Source organism: Narcine bancroftii, chromosome 4 (genome assembly GCF_036971445.1).
Source record: "Narcine bancroftii isolate sNarBan1 chromosome 4, sNarBan1.hap1, whole genome shotgun sequence".
Classification (NCBI taxonomy): domain Eukaryota; kingdom Metazoa; phylum Chordata; class Chondrichthyes; order Torpediniformes; family Narcinidae; genus Narcine; species Narcine bancroftii.
The window spans coordinates 273,421,263-273,445,727 of record NC_091472.1 but is presented as its reverse complement, the minus strand read 5'-3'; the positions used below and the strand labels follow the sequence as shown (position 1 = coordinate 273,445,727).

Sequence of the window (24,465 nt, the reverse complement as noted above, 5' to 3'; positions counted from 1 at the left end):
ATTCAAAATGAAACAGGAATTGCTGGGGATGCTTTGCAAGTCAAGCATTGTCTGTGAAGAGAGAGAAAATTAGTAATTCAGTTCAATGAAACTTCATCAGAGCTGCTGTATATCCCCAAGATTCATAATTGGAATACAAGAAGAAGGAGACCAAATTAAAATGTGTAGGACTCTGGTGACATCACATCTAAAGTTTTTTTTTATTCTGCTGGTTTGGTCTCATGATTAGGAAAGATTACTTTATGACACCATAGCATAGATACTTATGATTGATTCGTGGGATGAAATGATATGAGAATGAGTAAAGATGACCTGCATTCAATGGAAGTTAAATCGTAAGATACAATTTCATTGCGACATACAAAGTTCAGGAAAATTATCTGAAATGAATGAAACATGGCTATCTCCATAGCCTGGAGAGTTGAGAACCAAGAGACAAATGCTGGGAATAAATGGTGGGCAATTTAGGCCTGAGATGAGACTGTAAGAGATGTGAGAAAGATCCAATACTCCTCATCAGTGTTCACCAGGGAGGATATAAAGGCTGGAGAATTTAGAGAAGTGTTCACTGATATTTTAGAGCATGTCTTCATCAAGAAGGAAGACATTTCAGAACTTTTCGTGCAAAACAGTGAATAAATCCAAAGAGCCAAATAGGATCTATCCAAGGATGTTAAGGGAAGCAAGAGAGGAAATGGCAGGGTTTCTGATGGAGATTTTGCACTTCTTGGGAGAGGTACCAAAAGATTAGAGGATGGGTAAAGCTGGGAAACAGGATCCAAAATTAGCTTGGTGGCAAGAGACAGAGGTTTCTCTGAGACTGAAAGTTGTTAACAAATAATGTACCTCAGGGATTGATACTGAACCCTTAGCTGATTGTAATATACTGTGTATAAATGGCTTTGATGAGAGTGTAGGTGAAATAATTAGTAGGTTTCAAATGACATGGAAATTGGTGAAGTCGTGGAGAGAAAAGGTTATATAAGGATACAGTGAGAGATTCATCAGCAAGAAATTTGGATAGAGCTGTGGTAGATGGAATTTGACCCACTAAAGCACTTTGGGAAGTCAAATTCTGGTCAGAAATATGGAATAAATGGCAGGGACCAGTAATTTTAATGATTAGAAAGACCTTGGGGTAGAAGTCCATAGTTCCTTCAAAGCAGTGACAGGTGAATAGGGTTGTGAATATACATTTGGTATGCTTGGAGTGGCATGAGTGAAGAGTAAACCTGTTATGTTACAGCTGCACAGAACATTGATTAGACCATACTTAGCATGCTGTGTACAGTTCTGATCAGCACTCAGCTGAAAAGGTTTTGTAACTAGAGAGAATGTGGAAAATGTTCATCAGGATGTTGTCTAGAATGGAGGGCTGTAGTTACAAGGATAGATTGGATTTATTCAGACTGGAAATTAAAAGGCTGAGTGGTGGTCATGTAGAAGTTTGTAAAGTTAAGTAGGCCACAGATTGAATTTTTTTTTTTACCTTCCAGCCCATTGAGCCCATGCCACCCAAATATACCCATATACCAATTAACCAACTAAGCCGATATGTCTTTGGGATGTGGGAGGAAACCGGAGCACTCAGATGAAACCCACGACACCATGAGGAGATGCACAAAAACCCTAAATCCAGGGCCAAATTTGAACCCAGCTTCCTGGTCCTGCAATAATGTTGTGCTAACCACAACAGTAACTGTGCCAGCCTTGATGATGCCAATTATTTTCCCAGGGAAGGGGATTATAGAATAATAGAGTACAGGTTAAGTTAAGAGGAAAACAACTTAAAAGCAATCTGAGGTGCAAGTCTTTCCATGTAAAGGGTGATAATACTTATGGAAGAAGCTACCAATTAAGGTGGTGGAGGCAGGTACAAATATAACATTTGAAAGGTGACTATGAAAGGTATAGGATTACAGGCTCGAAAAACATCCAATTTCTCAACTAGTCCTTGGGTGGCTTGCCTTTCCACAAATTATTCAGAATGTATTTGTGTCTTCATCATTACGCAAAGACCATAATTTCGCACCTTTATAGTACCACTTGATTCCATTTCTGCTGAAGCACTCGTACATTTCAATTTACCTCAAATGCATTCCCTTCTTTTTTTTTCAGTCTTTGAAAAATTGAAGGCTTGCTACATCCTTAGACTCACATCCTATCTTCTCCTCTTACTGACATGCATAGCTCAAAATTCAGTTTCAGATTCCAGATTTATTGTCAGAGTATATAAATGACCACATGTAACACTGAGATTCTTTTTTTCAGTAAAGTGCACAATTAAGAGTCCTTAAATTAGTTCCTGGTTAAGTTTGTTGTTGAGGAGTCTGATGATGGAGGGATAGCAGCTGTTCCTGAAGCTGGTGGTGTGAGTCTTATGGCACCTCTACTTCTTTCCTGATGGTAAATCCCTCCACTGTCTCACATCTTTTTTTTTAACCAATACATAAATATGGTGGAGAGACTCAGCGCGCATCACACAGCATCCATGGGAAGTAAAAGGTAAAGGGACACCTTCCATTCTGGTTCCTACCCCGGCGCCATTCACCCATAGGCCAGAGTTACCTGACGCCTCTGATTTTACTTCCTCTAGATGCTGCTAAATTTTTCCAGCCCTCAACCCCAGCATCTGTAGATTTTCTTGTTTAATTTTTTTATTTTTCTGTAAAAACCTTCCAGAAAATCTATGATTTTTCCAATTCTCTGATCCAGAACCTCTCCAAGTGTAAGTACCTATCATTGTCTTTATTTGCCAGGATCCCCTAAAATTACCTCTGTATATCTTTTTGTTTTGTTTGAACTTTTCTTTTTATCCTTAAAACTTGTTACTTTGACCGTGCATCTCTGAGAAATTATCCAAATATTTCATTATGTTCCTTAGCATCAATCGTTTTTCTCTCTATCTGGTGCTTCACTCTTGAAGTACTTGGCCTTTGTTATGTTCATGGTATGATACAAGAGAAAGTTGTTGATGTTGTACACCATTATCCCTTCTGAATTATTAAGCTCAATTCACTAGTCAAAGACAGACAGATGGTGTGGCATGCATGCCAGTTCATAACTCAACAAATGCAGCAAGTGTATGGCCGGTAAAAATATTTTTGTGCCCTCCTTTCGATCAATAAATTTTATTCTACTGAACTGGTGACAAAAATCAGAACTGCACAATAATTCCACACAGTTAAAATATTGCCATTGTTATTGACACAGTCATGTGATGTTCAGCCCCAGGTTAAACCCTGCACTATGTCCTGGGCCTTCAAACCATTATATATCCCCCACAATCCACTGCATTTTTGAAATGCCTATTTAATAAAAATTTGTTAAATTGCTCATTAATCTTTTTCAGAAACAAATATGCATTATATGACATTCCTTCCCTGGAATTAATGTTATATCATGTCATTACACAAATGTTTAATTTACAAAGCATGGTTTATTCTTTACTCTATTTTAAATAATGAAATCAAGAATAATTTATGTGGTATCTTCTTTTAAAACAATGGTGAATGAACATAACAAGTGTGTTAAGATGTTAATGTTGCACCACATAATTTCAGTGCTCATAGTTCAGCCTCATTTTATTTTGTACTTTCTTATCGTTTCCTTTGAATGAATGACAAATGCTTTTTCATGGTTATGTTGTTAATTCAATTTAAAAAATAATGCTAACGTTTCCCCTTTACCACATTAGCTATACCCTTGAATAAAAGCAGCATTACAGTATTATTTCTTGACAAAAGGTTTGCACATTTATCAGAACCAACTATTTTGTAGCTATGAAATTGATAAAGCATTAATGTTGGACTTCTAAAAGGTTAAAAAGATATTAATAACTAGATTATATGGCATTTTGTGTGAAGTTGAGGTGACATAAAATGGTACTCTCATTTTAACACAGTATATTCTATTATTCACCTTTTTCTTTCATGTATGGGTTCAGAAATGTTTCATCATAGGTTATCACATTGTGCCAAGCAGTAAATAGGCACTAATTTCATTTTAACCGCACAATTCACACACCAGTTTTTAAATGCCTCGATCATGTCTGTTTGTACAATGCATTTAACAAACTATTTGTTCCTTTAAAATAATGTTAAACTTGCCTCTGAAGCATCCACTTGTAAGCTCAGCAGTACTTCTTCGACAAAACTTTTTTTCCCCCCTATTTATTCCAGGGAAATTGTCTGATTTAGTTTCTCTGTTGCCTTGAGGTTACCATGTGAATAAGTGGTGCTCTTGTTGATCGTTGGTGTACTGGAAAGTTGCAACAAACAAGATAACAGGCCAACATAAATCATGATTAAGGAACACAAAAACCTGCTTTCAGTCAAGCAGTAATTCATTTACAACCAGAAGGGATATGACTTATCCACTCATTTTATGAGCTGAGGAATGCAATGGTCTTGTGATTCTCTGGGTTATGGCAGCTGACATCACCAAATTTACACACACTAGAATTCTAACACTGGGGCACCTATTTTTTTGTGCTTCATTCCTCATAGAGAACGAATTGTATTGCTTGCCTTGTACTGTTAAAGAATACCTTTTTCTTCTGAGCAGCTGCTTTATGAAGTGGAGAAAATGCCACTTTAGCTAATGATGAATGATGCTTGACCTCAGACCTGTGGCGCTGAATTTCATGCAATGCTAAATTAACATGAAAGGCCTAAGTCGTGCTATTTCCATTATCCATGCAGCAAAATAGATTCTTGTTTTGCTATCTGATAGCACAAAAGTCTGTTCATTTCATTTACTGCTTGAGGTAATGCACTGGAAAGCTGAGATACAGTAGGTCATGAGCTAGATTTCCATTTAGTCACTGAATGATAGCTACACTTTTTTCACAGTGATCAGTATGGTAACATCCCTCTTTTAAAAACCTGTTGCTACAGGATCATTCTGAATTGGGCAATTTGCCCTATGCTTGACATCTTTTTTGTTGATCATGAAAAATGATGAATTATACAAAGCAACAGTAACTCGAGATGCCAACATTATTGTAATCTGTATTCAAATAGTCAGGATTATAATCGCTTACTAATTGATTTGCTGGTTCCCTGATATTGAATAGAATGATTATTTTATTCTTTTGATTACTGTGCTTTCTATTGTCAATGGTGTTGCACAAAAAAAAATTCAAAGGACAATGGAAAAGAGCAAAGGCATCATGTATTTTTAACAGGCCTGTGAGAAGCAAATACTTATTGTCTATAATGGTTAAAACTCAATTTATAGATCAGTCTCTGAAGAAAGACACAGTTATTGGTAAACAAAAATAGGTTTGATGTTGTTTAAAATCATGCAAGTTGCAGGAGAGGAGGGTTATGGTGGTCTACTCTGATATTCTGCACAGTTCCCTTGATCTTAAGTTTCCAAACTCGGATACAAATATTTTAATAAAACAATGAACCCAGCTCCCAAGTCAATATTTATTTTGATGATCAGAATCTTGTATCTTAAAAAGTATGTCAGTCTAATTTTAAATAAGCCTGTGGCAAACTCCCATATTTTTAACGGCTGAAATTAAAATATTAGAGTTGTTCTGGTTTGTCAGTGCCAGGAGCTGCATCCAGTTATCTTGTGCATTGGTACAATGATCAGTGTAAATTAATGGTACATGAAAGAATAAACCATGATGTGAGATTTCAGAAATCATCGTGATCATCCATAATTAAAGAAGCAGGATTGTACCCATCTTACTCCTCATGTTTACTACTTAGCACCTATTTCACCATAAGGGTTAATCTCAGAATTTGCAGGACGAAGCCGCACAGAGTTATCGGGAAAACAAATGAGAGTGTGATTAATTGAAAAGCTCAACTAAAAATATAGAATAATGACTTGCTGCTGAATGGCCTCCATCTATCTATCTGATTGTCTGCTTTGTTTCCATAATGAATTTATCCTTGTAAAACCAATAAAGAATTAAATATTAGGAAATGCTTGTCGTCATTGGGAAATATTAAGCCACAAATGACTACTGTGAAAATCTGCACATGCTACACTATTCAGCAGATGTTGCAATTTAAGGATATTGACAAGGGAGACAAAATTTATCCAAAGGATACAAATACTTTACTCTGAGAACTACCTATAAAATACTTTATCTATTTAGTGGCTGTCGTCATTGTGATCAATGGGCAAACAGCTAAGCACTTCTTTTTATGTTTGATGCATAAGGTAGAAGGTCAAGAAAGATTATTTTTAAAAATGTTACAAATCCAAGTTTTATCTTTGAGACCAAACACATCAAAAAACCTGGATTATTAATTGAAGATTTTACTCATAATATAGAGGTATCATATTTTTTTTTTGTAGCAGATGAAAGGCCTAACTTTAATTCAAAAGCATTATTAATTTTAAACTTTGGTTAAAGGTTTCCTTAACATTTTTATTTTTATTTTGGAAGAACCAAAGAATATTAAACTTGTACCACCTTCTCTTGGAGAGGGTTAACTAAAACATTTGGTAATTGATCTGCCTAAAGTTGAAGTAAACTTGAAATGATCTGAAGCAGCACACATGAAACAAAGAGGGAACTTTTGTAAAATATTTAACTCAAGGAAGCTGTTCACTTTGGGGACTTATTCTTTTAACTGTAACATAGTGTTTGATAACTGATTTTACATGAGGAATCACAGACTGTATATACTACAGTCGAGGCACAACTTTTTCAATGATGTCCTCGCTAAGAACAATTGGTTTGGGAGTTGTAAATATAAAATTAATTGGACTGTGGACAACCTGATATTTGGTGGGAGTCATGTCTAATTTTTTTGCAGCTATTGCACTGATCATGTTTACCTGACAAAAATCTGACTCCTGAGACATGCAATATGGCTGGATGAGTCCAGTTAAATCTTTGGTTGATCTCTAAAAATGAACCAGATATGAACCAGTAAAATCCCTGGTGTCCAGCACCTATGGGAGATTGGTAGATGCCAGACAAGAAAATGTCCCAGTTGCTTGAGGTTGCAGGTTGCGTGGATGGGTGAACTATTGGCAAAGCGTGATTTTTTACCTATTTATTTTTCTCTATTTTTTTTTGTTTGTTTGTTTGATTTTTGGCCATTTGTTGAGGCTGCCAGTTGCTTGAATTCTGGATAACAGGGGGTTTACTGTACACGAAGAGGGCTTGAAAATTTCTAGTAGTTATTAATGTAGAGTTTCATTGGGCTGACAACAAAAGTGTAAGTATGGCACAATGACCATAGCGGTTACTGTGCTGCTATTACAGTACTAGTGATCTGGGTTTGAATCTGGCACTGTCTATAAGGTGTTTATACATTCTTCCCATGTTTGTCTGAGTTTCCTCTGGGTGCTCCAATTTCCTCGCACCATTAAAAAAACAAATGTACAGGGTTTGTTGGTTAATTGGTGTATTTAGGATGCACAGGTTCATGGGCCTGTTATCATGCCATTTGTCTAAATTAAAAAATTAAGTCTGGCACTGGGGTGACTGAACCTTCACTTCACAGTCACCTGAATGAACAAACAATGAGCTACCAGAGGAACTTGGTGGGCCACGCAACATCTGTGCTATTTCCAACCTTGGGTGCTGTCTGATCCTCCAGCAGTTCATTGTTTGCTCAAGAATTCCAGCATTTGCAGTTTTTATCTTTCTTCATTTTAATGGACATATGGTTCTGCCATGAATGTGCCACATAATCAAAAGTATGAAGCAATTAACAGACAATGTGTCTTGTAAACTACTTTAAAGAAATACTAATCAAATCTTCACAGAATAATAACTTGCAATCTTCATGATGTTGTTTGTCATTGTGTAACCAAGATAACAACAATTTAGAAGTGAAATTATTTATTTTATTCACGTGAATTTGCTAATTAGATGATTAATCCTCTGAAGACAGACATCTAAAAATTCATCTTTGTACTGAAACATTAAGCACAGTTTATGGTCATACCAGTGTGCTGTAATCTATAATCAATCAGAACTCAATGGAATAGACTTTGGGGGTGGTGTAGATTTAGCCTTACTAATCCAGGGTGAATTTCTATCTTATCTGTAGTGATAGTAATTCATCTTCATAAAGTCTGTGCAGTAAAAGAAAATGTATTGTAAAGTGTTAGTAATCTTAGTAATTAAGAAGACATTATCCTTTCTCAAGGCATCCATATAAAGATTAGGTGCTAGAAGTTGCTTCAAGCATATTTTAGGATATTTAACTAATATCTTGCACCAATTTCATGCTGTTTGAGAAAGTCGCATAAAGAAGAAGAATTGCAATTAGAAGCCTCACAAGATGGCTTTGCTCATTTACCCTATGTAACATCATGCAAAAACTGGCATTGCTGGTTTATTGTAGAATTCCCTATGATGCATTACACGTTGTCATTAGCAGGTAGCTCTGCAGATGTGATCTTTGGAGCCAGCTCCTAAATTGAAGAGAGAGACCTCAATGAAAACAGTACTCTTCTAACAACATGGGAGTGTTTCCACTCAATAACTAAATGTTCCAATTAAGGGAGAGGGGGGTGAAAATGTGTTGCAAAGGTTCTGTGGAAAATGGAGAGAGACAGAAAAATATGGCTGACAAAAGGCATTTTTTTTTTGTTTTGTTTTGTTTGGTTATAACCAAATACTTCTGCTGATGGCTGGCAGTCTCTGGATCCTTGCACTTTCAGGAAGTACGTTGATAAATGACCATGTCCATTCTGCTAATTCCTGTGGGGGGAGGGAAAAGTAAACAGTCTCCCAGCGTACAGATAACTTCCCTAACACAGCAGTCAATAACAAAGTGTAAGGGATATGGCAGAGATTCTCAACTGAAATCTTGAATGATCCAGAAGTTAGAAAGTTAAGAGTGACCTTGACCTCCATAATCAAGGTAATATTTGAGGCCCAAGGAAGCCACATCTCAGTGTGCTTAAGAAGTGCTGTCCCTTTAAACAGCATACTTTCAGGTCTTTGAGTTAACAATAACTATTATTTTTCATACGAGTTGAAAATCTCATTGCTGATGCATTTTTTTTCTTCCATATTGCCCTCCTGTTGATGTAATTTGGGGATTTTTTTTAAAATGGGGAAGTAAATGTGCAAGGCAGAATAAGGGTCCCACCAAAATCTTTTACTTTTCTCTAAGGGCTCTCAGAAACCCAGGAATCTGTGCAAAATGGCTTTGCTCCGGGATAAACCAGTTTTTAATACAATGGTGCTTTGTTTAAAGACTTGTGTTTACATACTCTAAACCTATTTTTTCGTTGGCATAAACGACGTACTTTAAAATTAAATAGCAGATGTTAGCATGTAACAACAGTAGGAGGAGCTTCCGAAAAATGTTGTACCTATATTTTTCAATCAGTGTGCACATATTGAGTCAGAATATCCACTGGCAGTGACAAGATTAATTTGAGAAACTTATGTGGAGTGTGAAAGCAATTATGTTTCAAATGACAATCTTTTCACCAATCTTAGTTTTAAAGTAAATTGCAAAGCTTTATGGTTCAAAAGTATTAACCTCATAAGAAGGAAAATACAGAATGACAAAATAGAATTTACTATGTCAGGATCACAAAGCTAGTATAACAATTAAAATGTAGCTCATTTAAGATTTTTTTTAAAAAACAGCAAGAAGGAACATGTGTTACGGAAAGAGATCAACTAATTTGGGGGAAAAAAGGCAGTATGGTAAGTGAATGGGTAATGGGACTAAGGGGTAACATTTGATTTGACCAAAGAGAAAATGAAACAGTTTGTATCAAAAGCGACATGTAGGGGGTGTGACACCATGGTGAGAATAAACATCTCAAAGTAGTTGACAGACTTCAACAAACTGAAAACCACTGTTCTTTAAAGTGAATGTACGCCACATTAGGCCTTAGGCTCTTGATGTCATTGTTTAGCATTGACTGCTCTGAACAGACCCACTAGGATATAGTCAATTGAAATTAAAACCATGTAATGTAATAAAGGGATACTCCTGAAGTGTTTTCAATCAAACAGATGGGGATCTGGATGAGGACAGCGTGTGAATGGCTTAGTTCAATGATTAAAAGCTAAACTTAAACAAGGATGTATTCAAATAGAGCAGTTTTCCAACTTAGTTCTTTATAGGATGTCAATATGACAACAAAATACCACTGCATGCTATATTTATTTTGGTGAATTTTACTTTAGTATATGCCAAGGAATGTAACCTATAATGTTCACAATTTCTTACAAAATTTAACAAAAGAACTTTGATGTTTTTAAATAGTAGCACATTTAGAGAGTGCAAATTGGATTCAAACCTACACATATCACTTAAGATTTTATAAGGATCCAAAATGGAGACATTCAGGTTTATAAACAAGCACGTTTTCAAACTGTAAAAAATTAATATGTTGTATTTTGAAGAAAAATATAATTAATAAAATCTAATTAAAAATTATCAGTTGAGGCCTTAGAAAAATAATTAACAAATGCATACCATTAATATGTTCATGCCTTTATATTAGAGAAACTGATATTTTCCAGCTCTTATAACGCATACGATGAAGATGTATTTGTGCAATATTTCAGGAAATGTAAACACATTGAACATCTTTCATTCATATAACGTTCTTTTTTCCCCCCAAAATATCAGCCCCAGTGCAATTTAATATCCTCAAAAGGAAATAAATGCACACAAATTCTTGATTCAAATGTATATTTGGAAGAAATAAAATTTGTTATTTACAATTTTTAATACAATTCCATAAGCCTTTGTGCATTTCTTAAACTGCACACAATGAAATTGTACTTGTCTCATGTATAATCTATATTCAAAGTCATCTGATTTTCTCAGTGGAAAAACTTGATCTCACATTTATCTCAGCTCATGGGATCCATGCCAAAATTCTCCCTATATTTTTGTGCTCTCTTTACCAAATTCAATGCTGGAAATGTAAGAGACAAGGCTGAAATGGCTAATTACCTGAAATTGTTGAATTAGTTGTGTCTGGAAGACCATGATGTGCCCAAAAAGATGAATTGCAGTTCCTCCAGCTTCACTGGAGTTGACAAAAAAAAAGTTAGATTGAGATGTATAATTCAGGTGACAGGAAATGGATGTCTCTGGGAGAGATTTGCAAAGCAGGTACTCATATGCAAAGCTCAGTTGTGCTGAAGAAACTCAGTAGGTCATGCAACAGTCATCTGAATAAAGTGTAATAATGGTTACCTTTTACTTCCTGTGGATACAGTGTGAACTGTTGAGTTTCTCTAGCTCATTAGTGTATTTCACTTGACCCCAGCATCTGCAGATTGGTTTTCTTGCTGCAGAAAAGACCACTTTGAGAGTATTGAATACAGTTTTCTGAATTGGAAGGGGTACAAATAAATAACTAGCCCTTTTTAAATTGCAGTATCTGGTTAGTCCACCTTGACCTTGGGCAATTACTGGGCCAAAGGTTCTGTAAGCATCTTTCAAGTTGGAGGCAGATTGACTCATTAAATCACCAATCTGGCGATTTAAGAGTGATCTAGCCCCCACAATGACGTGTCACTGGCAGTACTGCCAGATGATCAAAAGCTGTCTGCCTGGTGACCCATTCACGTCAGCACTGACATCACCAGAATGTCAGTCGACCATTTTCCTGTTCAAATCACCTGTAGATGCAACTTAGGCAAGTTTAACTGGGTTTCCTGACTACCTCTGAAGTAGGTCAGGGACCCAGATGGATTCTGATAATGTTGACTGAGTTGGACCCTTTCTAACTGCCGCATAACTGGGCACTAACCAGGCAAATTGCCTGGTTAACCCCATTTTGCCTGGCAGTTTGAAAGGGCCTACTGCTTCAATTGAATGCTTGAGCCTTGGTCCACAGAAAAAGCAGATGTCGTATCAGCAAATTATACAGTAACCCAATAAGATTGCTCCAAGAAAATTACAAATCTGGTCTTTTCACCTGGAAATCTCAGCACCATTTTATTATTTTATCATGCAATAACAACAACCAATGATCATATCACTCATTGTCCCTCAGCTAACAGCTTAATTCCACGGGCTCAGAGAGTTGCCAACTACAGGCCCAAATGTATCTATCCTATGGTGTTAAAGTGAACTGGAGATTGCTTGATAACAAATGAATACAGCTGCAAAACAAAACTTTTAATCAATTTTCAAAGCCTAAGAATTCCATTACAGCAAGAAACATTGCCACAAGTAGCTAGACTAATCCAAGAGAGTAAGCCTCATGGCTTACAAGTCATATATTAAAACCGTCTGAACTCCTAGGTTTCCAGAACTTTTGAACGACTGCTCCATATAAGTACACGCTTCTTAGAATTCTCTTGGGATTTGTTAATCAGGGTTGTGACTCTTATCCAATGGTTAATAGCCTTTTAGTACCTTGCAAAATAAGGAGGGCCTTATCAGCTCAAACCTTGTGGAATTGGAAAATGGAAAGAAAAGATTGCAGCTATCTTCTCTCTTCCAGTCAACATTTTAAACTTATATTCTCACTGGTGGAAATGGAAGAAGGAATGGGAAATTAGCCATATGTTTGTGAAGGAAAGAAGAGGTTAGACTTCCTGAAAGTTGAACTGACCAGAATTGTTTAAAGGATGGTCAAGAAATGGACAAGTTGTGTGAAGTAGAAGAAATTTGTCTTGCATTCAGTGAAAGAGGTGGTCCAAATCAGACCAGAATTGATTGAAAGGGTTGATCGGGATATAGACATAAGCAAGAAATCTGTAGATGCCAGTGTCCGTGGCAAAACATAAAGGTGCTGGAGAAGCTCAGCTGTTCATACAGCATCCATGAAAAGCAAAAGGCAGTTGGTGTTTCAAGTCTGAGTTTCAAGTCTTGCATAATTTAACTGAGATGTCATTTTTGTTTTTGCTATTTATTTGAAGGGAAGCTATGGAGATTAAGAATTTAGGCCAGTATCAACATTCAACTTGTCAAATTAGGGCTATTGAAAGTTTACAGTTTCAAGATGTTGTGATCAAGAATAGGTTTGACAGGTTCAGAGAGAATCAAGACTGGACACATGTTATCAACGAACAGTGGGCTTTATTTACAGACAGAAGAATTCACAATAGAGCATACACATACACACAGACCAACCAGAATAGCAAACAAATTACTACACAATGAATGCAAGTAAATCATTGCCAAATATTCTGAACTCCTGATTAGGAATGCAAGGGTTAAACACACAATACCCATCCACCCACAGGCACAGCACAACAATGAATTAATTACAACTCACAAGTATGTAAAATGAACCTGATTTCCAGCATCAACCACAGCACAGGATCTGGAATGGGCTATTGCAATCAGCCCTCCATGGCCTACAGCCTGAACTTCAGTGCTGGTCTTGAGGCAGCAACAAAAAAAAGGACAAACAGGCTCCATGTGTGGCTTTTCGATAGAGGGCCCGATCACGTGACCTGCTCAGACCAATAACGCATCAGTATTGCCTGTGAGCAGATCTAACAATCGATTACACCTGGAGGACCAATCATCTGTCAGCAGCAAGAACCAGTGGGGTCCTCAGTGATTTTATGTGCCCTCTTCAGACAACAATCCTGGGAGATCACATCGATGGGTGGGGGTTGGGGCAGGGATGGGTGAGGGTTGGGGCAGGGATGGGTGGGGGTTGGGGCAGGGATGGGTGGGGGTTGGGGCAGGGATGGGTGGGGGACAGGCTACTGCTTGGTCAATCTACTACTTGACCAGAGATTGCAATGGTTGGTGGGAAAGAGTTGTATATTGCAGGGAATGGCAGCTACCCAAAGATTATCTAATCTGGCAAGCATTCTAGTCTGGTGCCATGCTAGTTTGACTATATTGTTTCAGGAGTACCCAATCTCTAGCATGCTCGGAAGCAGGTGGTACATTCCCCTACACTACATAGGGAATTATGCTATTTTCTAACCACCCCCCCCCCCCCATAAAGAAGTCCTGTGAGCATCATGAAGGTGAATCACACAACCAAGTGCCACCCTCAAATTTTCCAAATGACTCAAAACAACCTACAAATAATCATTATGTTTCATGCTGGGGGGGGGGGATAAAAAACTTCAATTGTAAATCATGGGAGAAATATTGCATTATGCCATTGTATTTCTGGACATACTTTCACCTTCAACACAATTTATTTTGTTTGAGATTTAACTCACAAGACAATCTGGATAATGCAATTTTGTGTCAATATGTATCATTTGAAACAACTTTAAATGGCAATTTTAAATACAGCCAGACAGAAATTTCTTTACATTTATATACTGTGTTTTCTATTTCCTGGATATAAAAACCTGCATGCAGGTATTTGGAATCATTTACATTAACCTTTACATTAACACCAATCTTGTTATTTAAGTGCTGGGACAAAATTTCATACCTGTTCCATTATTATTTAAGTACATATTGCTGAAGCAGGGGGTTTTTATTGGAAAGGAACCATCATTAAGCAACTCCATACATTACCAACTAGCACTGAATTTGAGCAAAGACAGGGACTTATCTTTAATTCCCTTGTACGTGGCAGGGTTGACACATGTAAAGTAATAGCTCATTTTCAATTGCCATGTTTAGCATATGTCTCATGTTGGCTCTGCAAGGCCTGCAGGCCGGTCCCATGAGTTCAGCTCAGCCAGCAGTTGCTACCACTTCACAGCCCCTTTTAGCCTTGAATGCTAATAGCTCTGAATGATGTTCAGTTGCCCTGTTAATTTTTCAGCAAAAGCATTATGGGTATAAGTGCATCTGACATCTTCAGTCATGAGCATGAGCCTTTATGTCCTTTTGTTTGTATGTGTGTGTACATGTATAGGAGGGTGAGAAAGAGAGAGTGCACACTGCATTCCTGCAGATGGTATTGAACTGAATATGCACTTCTGTGGAATAGTACACAGCTCTAAACCTCTAGGTGCAGGAGGCTGTTAACAGTTGCTGATAACAGTAGGCAAACATTAACATAATAATTAGTGTCTTGTAATTGTTTCATTAAAACCAGTTGTTCCATTTCTCTTCATGTTTTCCCAGAAGAGAAGCTGAATTTGGATGACAGCCAGTGGGAGGACATTCACGTTGTCACCGGAGCACTAAAGATGTTTTTCAGAGAGCTGCCTGAGCCACTTTTTCCATTCGGCTTTTTTGATCAATTTGTAGACGCCATAAGTAAGTGCAATACAATTTTAATTTAACCCTCAGAGCACTAAAGGAGCAATTTGCTATTCTGCACTCTGCCACTTAACAGGATGAGGTTAATATATATATTTTTAAAATTTCCAAACAGAATGGAACCCATAAATCAGTGTCCTAAATGTAGTTTTGTTTATTCCGAGCTTTTTTTTTAATATTCATGACAGCAGTTTATTTTGTTAGTAAACTATTGTATTTTATGTATTGTTTTTACACTGAAGTTTCCAAGCTGTTCCACGTAAACGTGCAGCCAATTTATCCTGACGTCAATAAGCTGATTTCTTCGAGAAGTTTCAGAATACTGATAAATATCAATTTAATTATTACACTCACCACTTCTCGTTTTTCAGTTACTCGGTGAGATTCTCATGTTCAAATTGTCTTGCTTGTTCAAACCAAGAATGGCAATTTTTGTTTTGTTTATTCAAATATTTTTCCTTTCGGCTCTTTGAAAGAATTATGTCTGAACACATGGTTTGAAAAGAGATAAAATATACAATTGTAATGAGCTGAAGTTAAGTCATTGTCATTGAGTCTTAGACTCCACAAATCAAAATAGAATAAATGTATCCTTTTTATTTTTAATTTATAAGGCACGTTAATTTATTTGGCCCTCAGTAAAGGACCCCAATATTAGCTCAGATTAGGCTGGTCTGATTCTGCTATCCATAATTGCTATGCCTTGGTTTTCCATCAACTTCTCTGATGTACAGGGTGTTTTGCTGATGAGAAGCAACCTCAACTCTCAAATGAGAGCAAAGGAGTCCTGTGCTCCAAAGTTCCCCTGAAGACTTTGGTAGTCAGCAATGCATACCATGAAGTGAAGTGGTCAGTTAACATTTTAGGTTAGGACCCTTTCTCACAACCAAAGTGGCAAGAGGAAATAGTAAACAGAAATCTGGGTGGGAAAGGGCAAGGGAGAGGAGAAAAGATGATGGAGCATTGCATGAATAAAGATGAGCAAGGTGGAGAGACAGGTAAGGCTGGAGAGCATGGTGGAGTCAGGGAGTGAATGGTTGAGAGAAAATTGACAATGGGAGCAAGTAAAGGAGAGATGGAAACAATGGACCCAGACTGGGGAAGGGGGTTATCAAGTAGTAGAACATTGCTTAATATTTATTAAAGTTTTCACTTGGTTAGCTTTGTGAAGGAAAACAACACTTGTCACAGCTCTAAGCATGTTTTATTTTCTGTTTTGGTCAGTCAAGTTATTGAATACTATGAATATTGTATTTATATATTGAAGATAAATATATGTTATGCTAAAAGTTAAAAGATTGAATACTTGGAATTTGTTGAGCAAGCCCACATAAGTTTTGATCATAGATTCAGCAGCAAATGAACAGCTAGGAGAAAGAAGGCATAAGGAAGCTATTGAGGACAAACAAAGACTACAAAAAAATATAGTGAAAACAAAGAATTAGTGAATGGAGTTTGCTTATATTTCTTTCTTTGTTCACATTTTTATCTTGTGTATACATTTTTCTTGAGTACAGCTTACAGTTGCAGATGAGTAGAAATTCTGCTTGGTCCACAGGATGTCATGTATGAACTTTAAAGTTTGAATGTGAGAAAATTAAAATTAATAATTCAATCAGAAAACTAAAAAAAGAAGCCGACTTCCTTGATGTTGAAAAATTGCAGACCACTGATATGCACCAGTAAATCAGTATGATTCACAAAAGATGCATCTGCAGCCACAAAAGCTAATTTGGAAAGCTAACAGAAAGATATTATTATACAATCACATTTCATTTAGTGTGACTGTCACTTTAAGGGTTAATACAGGCTGCAGCCATTCACAGTTGTGATGAGAATGGATGGCACCATGAAGTGCTGACTATAAACTCTGGAGGAAGAGAAGGAAAAACGGTTGTTTATCCAGGAAAATAGGTGGTAAGAGAGTCATGAGAGTGGAACAGTTTAAGAAACAGGATTTCATTATTTGACCAGCAGCCATCTGATAAACACAGTGGTGGAATGGCTCTTGGTGAAATGGACAATTCGGCTGATTCTCCTTATCAGGGGAATTATTGAATCACCATGAATAAAGGAAAGGTCACTTTGCTTGATCTGTATCTCGGTTTTGAAAGCAGAAGAATTGATGCATTGTGTCATAACTAAAGTAATGGTCATTTCACCTGACCTATCCCAGGACGTTGGAAGCATCATGAATTTCACTCATTTGATTTCTCCTACGCAAGGAAAAGGGGAGTTGTGACAACCATTCATCCAAAAGGATATTGCTCAGAAGAAACTTGACAAGGATTTGTGAGTTTTCAGCAGTCCAGTCACTCCGTCTTTCCCACCTCCTTTGTGATTACTTCTGGGCATCAGTTTAAAAATTTGAATTTCAACACAGTATTTTTAAGATTGAACTTTGGGAATGATTTCCCAGAATTGTACACACACACACACAATTGGGGTTAATTTAATGAATGTGTTCTATTATTAGTAATTATTAATATGTTGTTTTAAACGAAAAGCAATAACAGTCTCTTGGTGAATTTCTATTGCTGTTGGTCTGCAATGTAACATTTTTGTTTATGGCTGAGGGATTTGAATGTAAAAATAAGGAGGATTTGTTTCAGTTAAAGGACACAGGTGAAATTAAGACAGAAGTATTGTGTAAAGTATTGGTCTCCGAATTTAAGAAAGGATTTTAAGTGTTTGAAGTAGTTAATTGAAGGTTTTTTTGGATTAATAACTGAAAAGCATAGATTGTCATTTGAAAAAAAAAAAAAAAATAAAGAATCTATCCTATGGAGTTCAGAAGATTTGGAGGGGGTGCTTGATTGAAACATACCAGATCCTCAGTGGTCATGACAAGATGGATGTGGAAAGTATGTTCCCTTGAGGGAGAGTCTAGAAATAGGCATCTCTGATTTAAAAAGAATGGGTCATCCATTTCAATCAAATATAAAGGATGTCTTTTTTTTTAAAGTTCAAGAGACTTTGAAACTGCAAATATTTATAGGATGGAGGTGGAAAGGTGAAAAGGAAGTGAGCGAAAAATTACTCTGGTTAAATGAGAATACAGAGCTGAGGTGATGATTACATCAGTGATGAGTTTTCTAAATGGATAAATTGGTTTGAATGCTGAATGGCCTACTGTTGATACTAATTCAAGTCCTTATGCTGCGTTACTAAAGATAGGTGATCAAAGAAACTCTTTGTGTATTTAATCAATGCCGAGTACACAGGTAATCGGGTACATTAGACCCTTCAGAAATGTTGAGCAAAGAAGCCAAAGTTGAGAAAGAAGATTGGTGTTTTGAGCTCATTGAATGGTGTAACGACAATAACCTTGTGCTCAATGTTAGCAAAACCAAGGATATGCTTGTGGACTTCAGGAGGAAGTCGGGAACACGACCCAGTCCTCATAAAAGGCTCAGTAGTGGAGAGGCTCAAGAACTTCCAATTTCTGGCTGTTAACATCTCCAAGGATGTGGAGCCTTTACATTGATGCAATCACAAAGAAGGCTTGCACGGCTATATTTTGTGAGGTGTCTGAGTCAGTTGCGTTTGTCACTGAAGACTCTCGTAAACTTCTACAGGTGTATCGTGGAAAGCATTCTGGCTGGTTGCATTGCTGCCTGGTATGGAGGCACCAACTCTCAATACAAGAATAAACTTCAGAGGGTTGTTAACTTGACCTGCAACATCACAGGCACCACACTTTATTCCATTGAGGACATCTACATGAGGCAATGTCTTTATATTTAAAATAAAATCTCTATCCTCAAAGACCCCCACGAGGCCATGCCCTCATCACACTGCTACCATTGTGAAGAAGTACAGGAGCCTAAAGACAAGCTCTCAATGGCACAAGGACAGCTTCTTCCCTGCTGCCATCAGATTCCTGAATAATCAATGAACCATAGACACTGCCTTTTGTGTACTATTATTTTATTACTTTTTTTAATAATAATGTCATAAAATGTTTATAATATGAATGTTTACTCTATGATGCTGTCACAAAACACTAAACTTCATGACAATAAATTCTGATTCTGCTAATTGGTAGACCAATTGAGGCAATGGTCAACTTCTGGAGATTGGTGAGAAATAAGATGTTTAAATAAAGAGCAGTAGTTGAAAGCATTAGCTGGGATTGATTTTTCAAAGGATAAGACTAATCAGGAGAATTGTAAAGTCTGAGAGTGTTTGGCAGCAGAATAGGTTAAATAATAGGAAATATGTTCCAAACAGATTAGTTGGCTTGGAGGCGGGAGTGTCATAATGTGTGGATTGGTAATCAGGATCAGGTGTGCATTTGACAGCTACAGTATGGAGTCTGCAGATGAGAGTAGGTAGAGTAGAAGATCTCTGTGTTGGGGCAGGAGGTCAGCTGGAGTAGCAAGCTTGGAATTGGCAAGAGTTGATGGGAGTTTGTAGTGGAGTTTCTGAAGGCAAAGCAGGCACTCATCTTAAAGGGGACCAAACAAAATGTCAGATTCCTAATATCTGTCCAGTGTTCAGATCATTCAACTTTCAGTTTACAACAATAAAATGACAGAAAAATCACATCTTATCAACCAAGTCTTAAAGAATCTGATTAAATTAGAATGTCTGCAGATGCTGGGGTCCAGTGCAATAAGGTTCCTGACACATACATGACGAAAGATCCAGACCCAAAATATTGGTTACCCTTTGCTTCCTATGGATGCTGTGTGGCCTATTAAGGTTTTCCAGCAGGATTGTACATTGAACGAAGAATCTGCATTGATACCTAAATATCTGCATTGACACATTAATACTGCCTCTCCAAGACCTGACCTCACATCCCTGCGTCTGTCCTGACCTCACATCCCTGCGTCTGTCCTGACCTCACATCCCTGCGTCTGTCCTGACCTCACATCCCTGCGTCTGTCCTGACCTCACATCCCTGCGTCTGTCCTGACCTCACATCCCTGCGTCTGTCCTGACCTCACATCCCTGCGTCTGTCCTGACCTCACATCCCTGCGTCTGTCCTCTTCATGAAATTCTTTTATGAAGGTTAGCATTGAAACTGCTTTCACCATCCCCAATAACCCATTGTCAAAAAAAACATTTTTTAACAGCTTGCAACTGCTTCTCACCTCAAATGATGTTGAATCAATGTTTTCACCTCCATGTAGAGGTCCAGAAGTTTCATAATACCACTGAACCCTCATAAGTTAGAACTGTTCACTTAAACCTCTCAGTCTTTCTTGCTTGGCCCTTCAAAACCAAATGCTTCCTCATGCGTGCTAGTATTAATTTGGTAAATCTTCTTCAGACCCTCAAAAACCAACCTTCTAGAATTCAGAACTGAATGCAATTCTCTCACTGACACCTCACTCATCAATTCTTAGTAATTATGTAAAGTATCTTCCACTTAAAGTATGACATTTTGATATGCTGCAAGTAACATAGACAACAAGTGAAACAACAAGATCATTTCCTCGATAAGTTTAAACAGCATTGTAGTATGGCAAGTGTGATACACAAATGTGCTGGAGAAACTCAACAGGTCAGGTAGTATCCATAGGAAGGAAAGGGTCATCAATGATTTGGGCCTGAGCCCTTTGTCAAGGTATTGTTGATTGACAGCAGAGATAGAATTAAGGCCTGATCTCAAAGATTTCAAATACTATCTACAAATTTACCGATGATACAAATTCTTGTATAAAGGTGATGAGTCAGCACAGAGGGATATTGAAAACTTGGCTGAATGGTGCACCACCAACAACCTCACACTCAATGTCACCAAAACCAAGTAACTGACTGTTGAGTTCAGGAAGGGAAAGCAGGAAGTGTTCAATCTAGTGATCATTGGGGAATCAACAGTGGAAAGGGTGACCAAATTTAAGTTCTTGGGGATCTTTCCTGGACCTAAAACACTAATGGCATGGTGAAGAAAAAACGTCAGTGCCTCTACTTCCTGAGGAGTTTGTAAAGGTTTGGTATGACACCAGAATCCCTGGCATATTTTTAGAGATGTGTGGGGGAAAGTGTGCTGACCTGCTGCTTCACAGTCTGATATGGGTACACCAATGCCTCTGAGTGTAAAGCTCTTCAAAAGGTAGAAGACACGGCCCAGGACATCACAGGAAAAATCCTCCCCACTATCCAGAACATCTATAGGGAACAATGCCGTTTGGAGAACAGCAGCAATCATCAAGGATCCACATCACCCAACATAAATTGTGTGACTGCTGTCATCACGAAAGAAGTATAGATGCCACAGGACTTGTACCACCAGGTTCAGGAACAGCTGCTCTGCCTCCACCATTAGACTCCTATCAGGGACTCATTTGAGGAGTCTTACTTATGCACTTTATTGTTTTTTTTTAATTCTCTCTGCATAGCTCTGTCATTTTGTTTACATTCATTATCTGTTACAGTATTTGTTTATGCTATGTACAGTTGTTTTTTTTTGCACTACAAATAAGTTATAATTCTGCCTCGCCCAAAGAAAAATGAATCTCAGGGTTGTATGTGATGTAATCCATGTTCTCTGACAATAAATTTGTCATCTGAAACAGTATCAGTATGGTTTGAATTTGATAAAAGAAAATTGGCTCCTGGATTTGCTGCCATAATATACATACATCTTACATAGGCAAAGAAAGCTGTTTTTTGCCTGGTGTTGGGCTGAAATTGTTTTGTATTTCATTAATTTCCCGGGCATTGGTCATTTGGAATCAATCGCTTTTCATCCTTCTTTGCAATAGTGGAAATAAGAATCCTAAATAATTATACAAATTACACACTAAGCAGTCTCAAACTATTAAACTGCTTTCCACCATTCTCATCCAAAGATGCCAGTTCAATTGTGGCTTCTAAGAAAGAAGATTTTTGTCTTAAATAGTGGAATTTTGTGTTTGGTCAATTACCCTCTCCTGGTTAAATATCTTGGCCATTGCCAGACTATGCAATGGAGTAAGCGGGTCTTTTTCAGGATGTCAGGATGTGACGAGTGGAGTGCCGCAGGGATCGGTATTGGGTCTTCAGTTGTTTGTAATTTATGTAAATGATTTGGATGAGGGGATTATTAATAACATGAGCAAATTTGCAGATGACAGTAAACTGGGTGGCGGTGTGGGGTGTGAGGAGGATGTCACGAAAATGCAGAGGGTCTTGGACAGGTTGGGGGGGAGGTGCAAATGGATCTGGGTGTACTAGTTCACCGGTCACTGAAGGCTAACATGCAGGTTCAGAGAGCTGTGAAGAAGGCAAATGGCATGATGGCTTTCATAAAGAGGGGATTGGAGTATAGGAACAGAGACGCCCTTCTGCAGTTGTACAGGGCCCTGGTGAGACCTCACCTGGAGTATTGCGTCCAGTTCTGGTCTCAAATTTTGAGGAAGGACATACTAGCTATAGAGGGTGTGCAGCGCAGATTTACAAGGTTAGTTCCAGGGATGGCGGGGTTGACATATGCTGAAAGGCTAGAAAAACTGGACTTGTATCCGATGGAGTTTAGAAGGATGAGGGGGGACATGATTGATGTATACAAAATTATCAGGGGGATAGACAAGGTGAAGTCTGATTACTTGTTCCCAATGATGGGGGAGACGAGGACTAGAGGGCATAGTTTAAGAATACAGGGTAGGCCCTTTAGAACGGAGATGAGAAAACATTTTTTTACCCAGAGAAGTGTGAATCTGTGGAATGCTCTGCCACAGAGGGTGGTAGAGGCAGATTCGCTGATTATGTTCAAAAGAGAGTTAGATAAGACTCTAGTGGGCAAAGGAGTTGAGGGTTATGGGGATAAGGCTGGAAAGGGGTACTGATAGTAGTGATCAGTCATGATCTGTAAAATGGCGGTGCTGGCTCAATGGGCCGAAGGGCCTACTCCAGCTCCTATTGTCTATTGTCTATGCAATGAAACTGCCTCTGTTTAGTATATCTACCATTCCTCCCAGTGCATTTCATCAGAATCTAGCCCTAGAATTATTTCAATTTTACAATAGACCAGGTCCAGATTTTTCAAAATTCTTTAACCGCGGCATTGTTACAATGCCAGCATTCGGTGTTCAAATCTGGCAAAGTCTGTAAGGGTTTCTTTTCTGTTTTGGGAGTCTGGTATCTGGAATGTGAGTGACATGACCTTCCTAATATAGTAGGCTGACTAGGCAGAACTTTCATTGAACCAGTATAGCAATCAAAGTTCTTTATCAAAAGCTGCATCAATTTTCATGAAAGATGTAGTCAATGTGTGTAGAATTATTGAAATAACTGCATGATTCTGTTCCACTTCAACACCTAAATTAGATGAAGTATTGAAAACATAATGATGTGTACTCTGTTCAAATCAAAAATGAAAATTACAATGAACTATTCTGGCATTTTGTTTCTGCTAGATGTTTCTTTTTTCAGGAAATATGGTCCTGTGATTTTCCAATTTCCATTCTTTCTATTTTTCTATGGGAAATAAACAGGAAGAGGGAGTATGGTTACCATAGCAATTAGCACAATGTTGAAACAGCACCAATGACTAGGACCAGGGTTCAAATCCCACACTGTAAGGAGTTTGTACATTCTCACCATGTCTGCATGGGTTTCCTCTGGGTGCTTTGGTTTCCTCCCAATGTTCAAAACTATACTGGAGTTGCAGATCAATTGGGTATATTTGGGTGGCGTGGGCTGAAACGGCCTGTACCGTGCTGTATGTCCAAATTTAGGAAAAAATATTCAACACTAGTGTTTCACTATAGCCATACTTGATTTATTTACCTGATTATGCATTTAATCCTATGGCATACTGGTTAAGATTTCTTCTGATTTTAAGTTGAGCCATGAAGATTCACTTTTCTGTGCAAGTCATTGCCCTGAGACTGCCATTATTGGATAATACAAAATAATTATCTTTCACAAACAAAACTATAAAATAATTCATATGTATGGAATATTAAAACATGGTCTGGTATCATTAAAATAAAAAAAATGTTTTATTGGGGCCAATTATGTGGAAACACAAGAATTTATTATCAATACAAATATAAGAATATTTCTTCATTTTAAAGAAACAATTCATAATTTATCTTTCTGCATTTAAAATTAAGCTTGTATAAAATTGAAACATGTTCATTAAATGTGTATATTTAACAAGTATTGTATCATCTATAGTTCCCGAGAGAAAATTTGAGACAGTGCATCACTGTTTCAGAGAGGCTTGCATCTTCCAATGACATTATATTTATCATGATTACTATAGATGTGTATTTCCTATATACTCCATATGAAAAGGACTTAGTAAATGATTCTGTGTTGGAGAAATCTCAACTAAAAACATCGATTGCAGTATTTTCCTTTTATAAATGAGTCAAAAAGAAGGAAAATCCAAGGTTTCAATTC

At 37.5% G+C, this 24,465-nt stretch overlaps 1 protein-coding gene across 21 annotated transcripts in view; it reads left to right on the top strand.

Moving 5' to 3' along the window:
* arhgap15 (Rho GTPase activating protein 15) overlaps positions 1–24,465 on the top strand; it is an 826,317-nt gene that overhangs the window by 643,081 nt on the left and 158,771 nt on the right. For 17 of the 21 annotated variants that reach the window (XM_069935033.1, XM_069935042.1, XM_069935032.1 and 14 more), the window contains 2 exons: positions 9,596–9,655; positions 14,982–15,116. The exons of 1 other annotated variant lie outside the window; for it this stretch is intronic. In XM_069935033.1, the coding sequence (XP_069791134.1) occupies positions 9,596–9,655; positions 14,982–15,116 (195 nt within the window). The remainder of the gene's footprint in view (positions 1–9,595; positions 9,656–14,981; positions 15,117–24,465) is intronic. 3 more of the 21 variants (XM_069935037.1, XM_069935046.1, XM_069935047.1) reach the window with 1 other exon arrangement.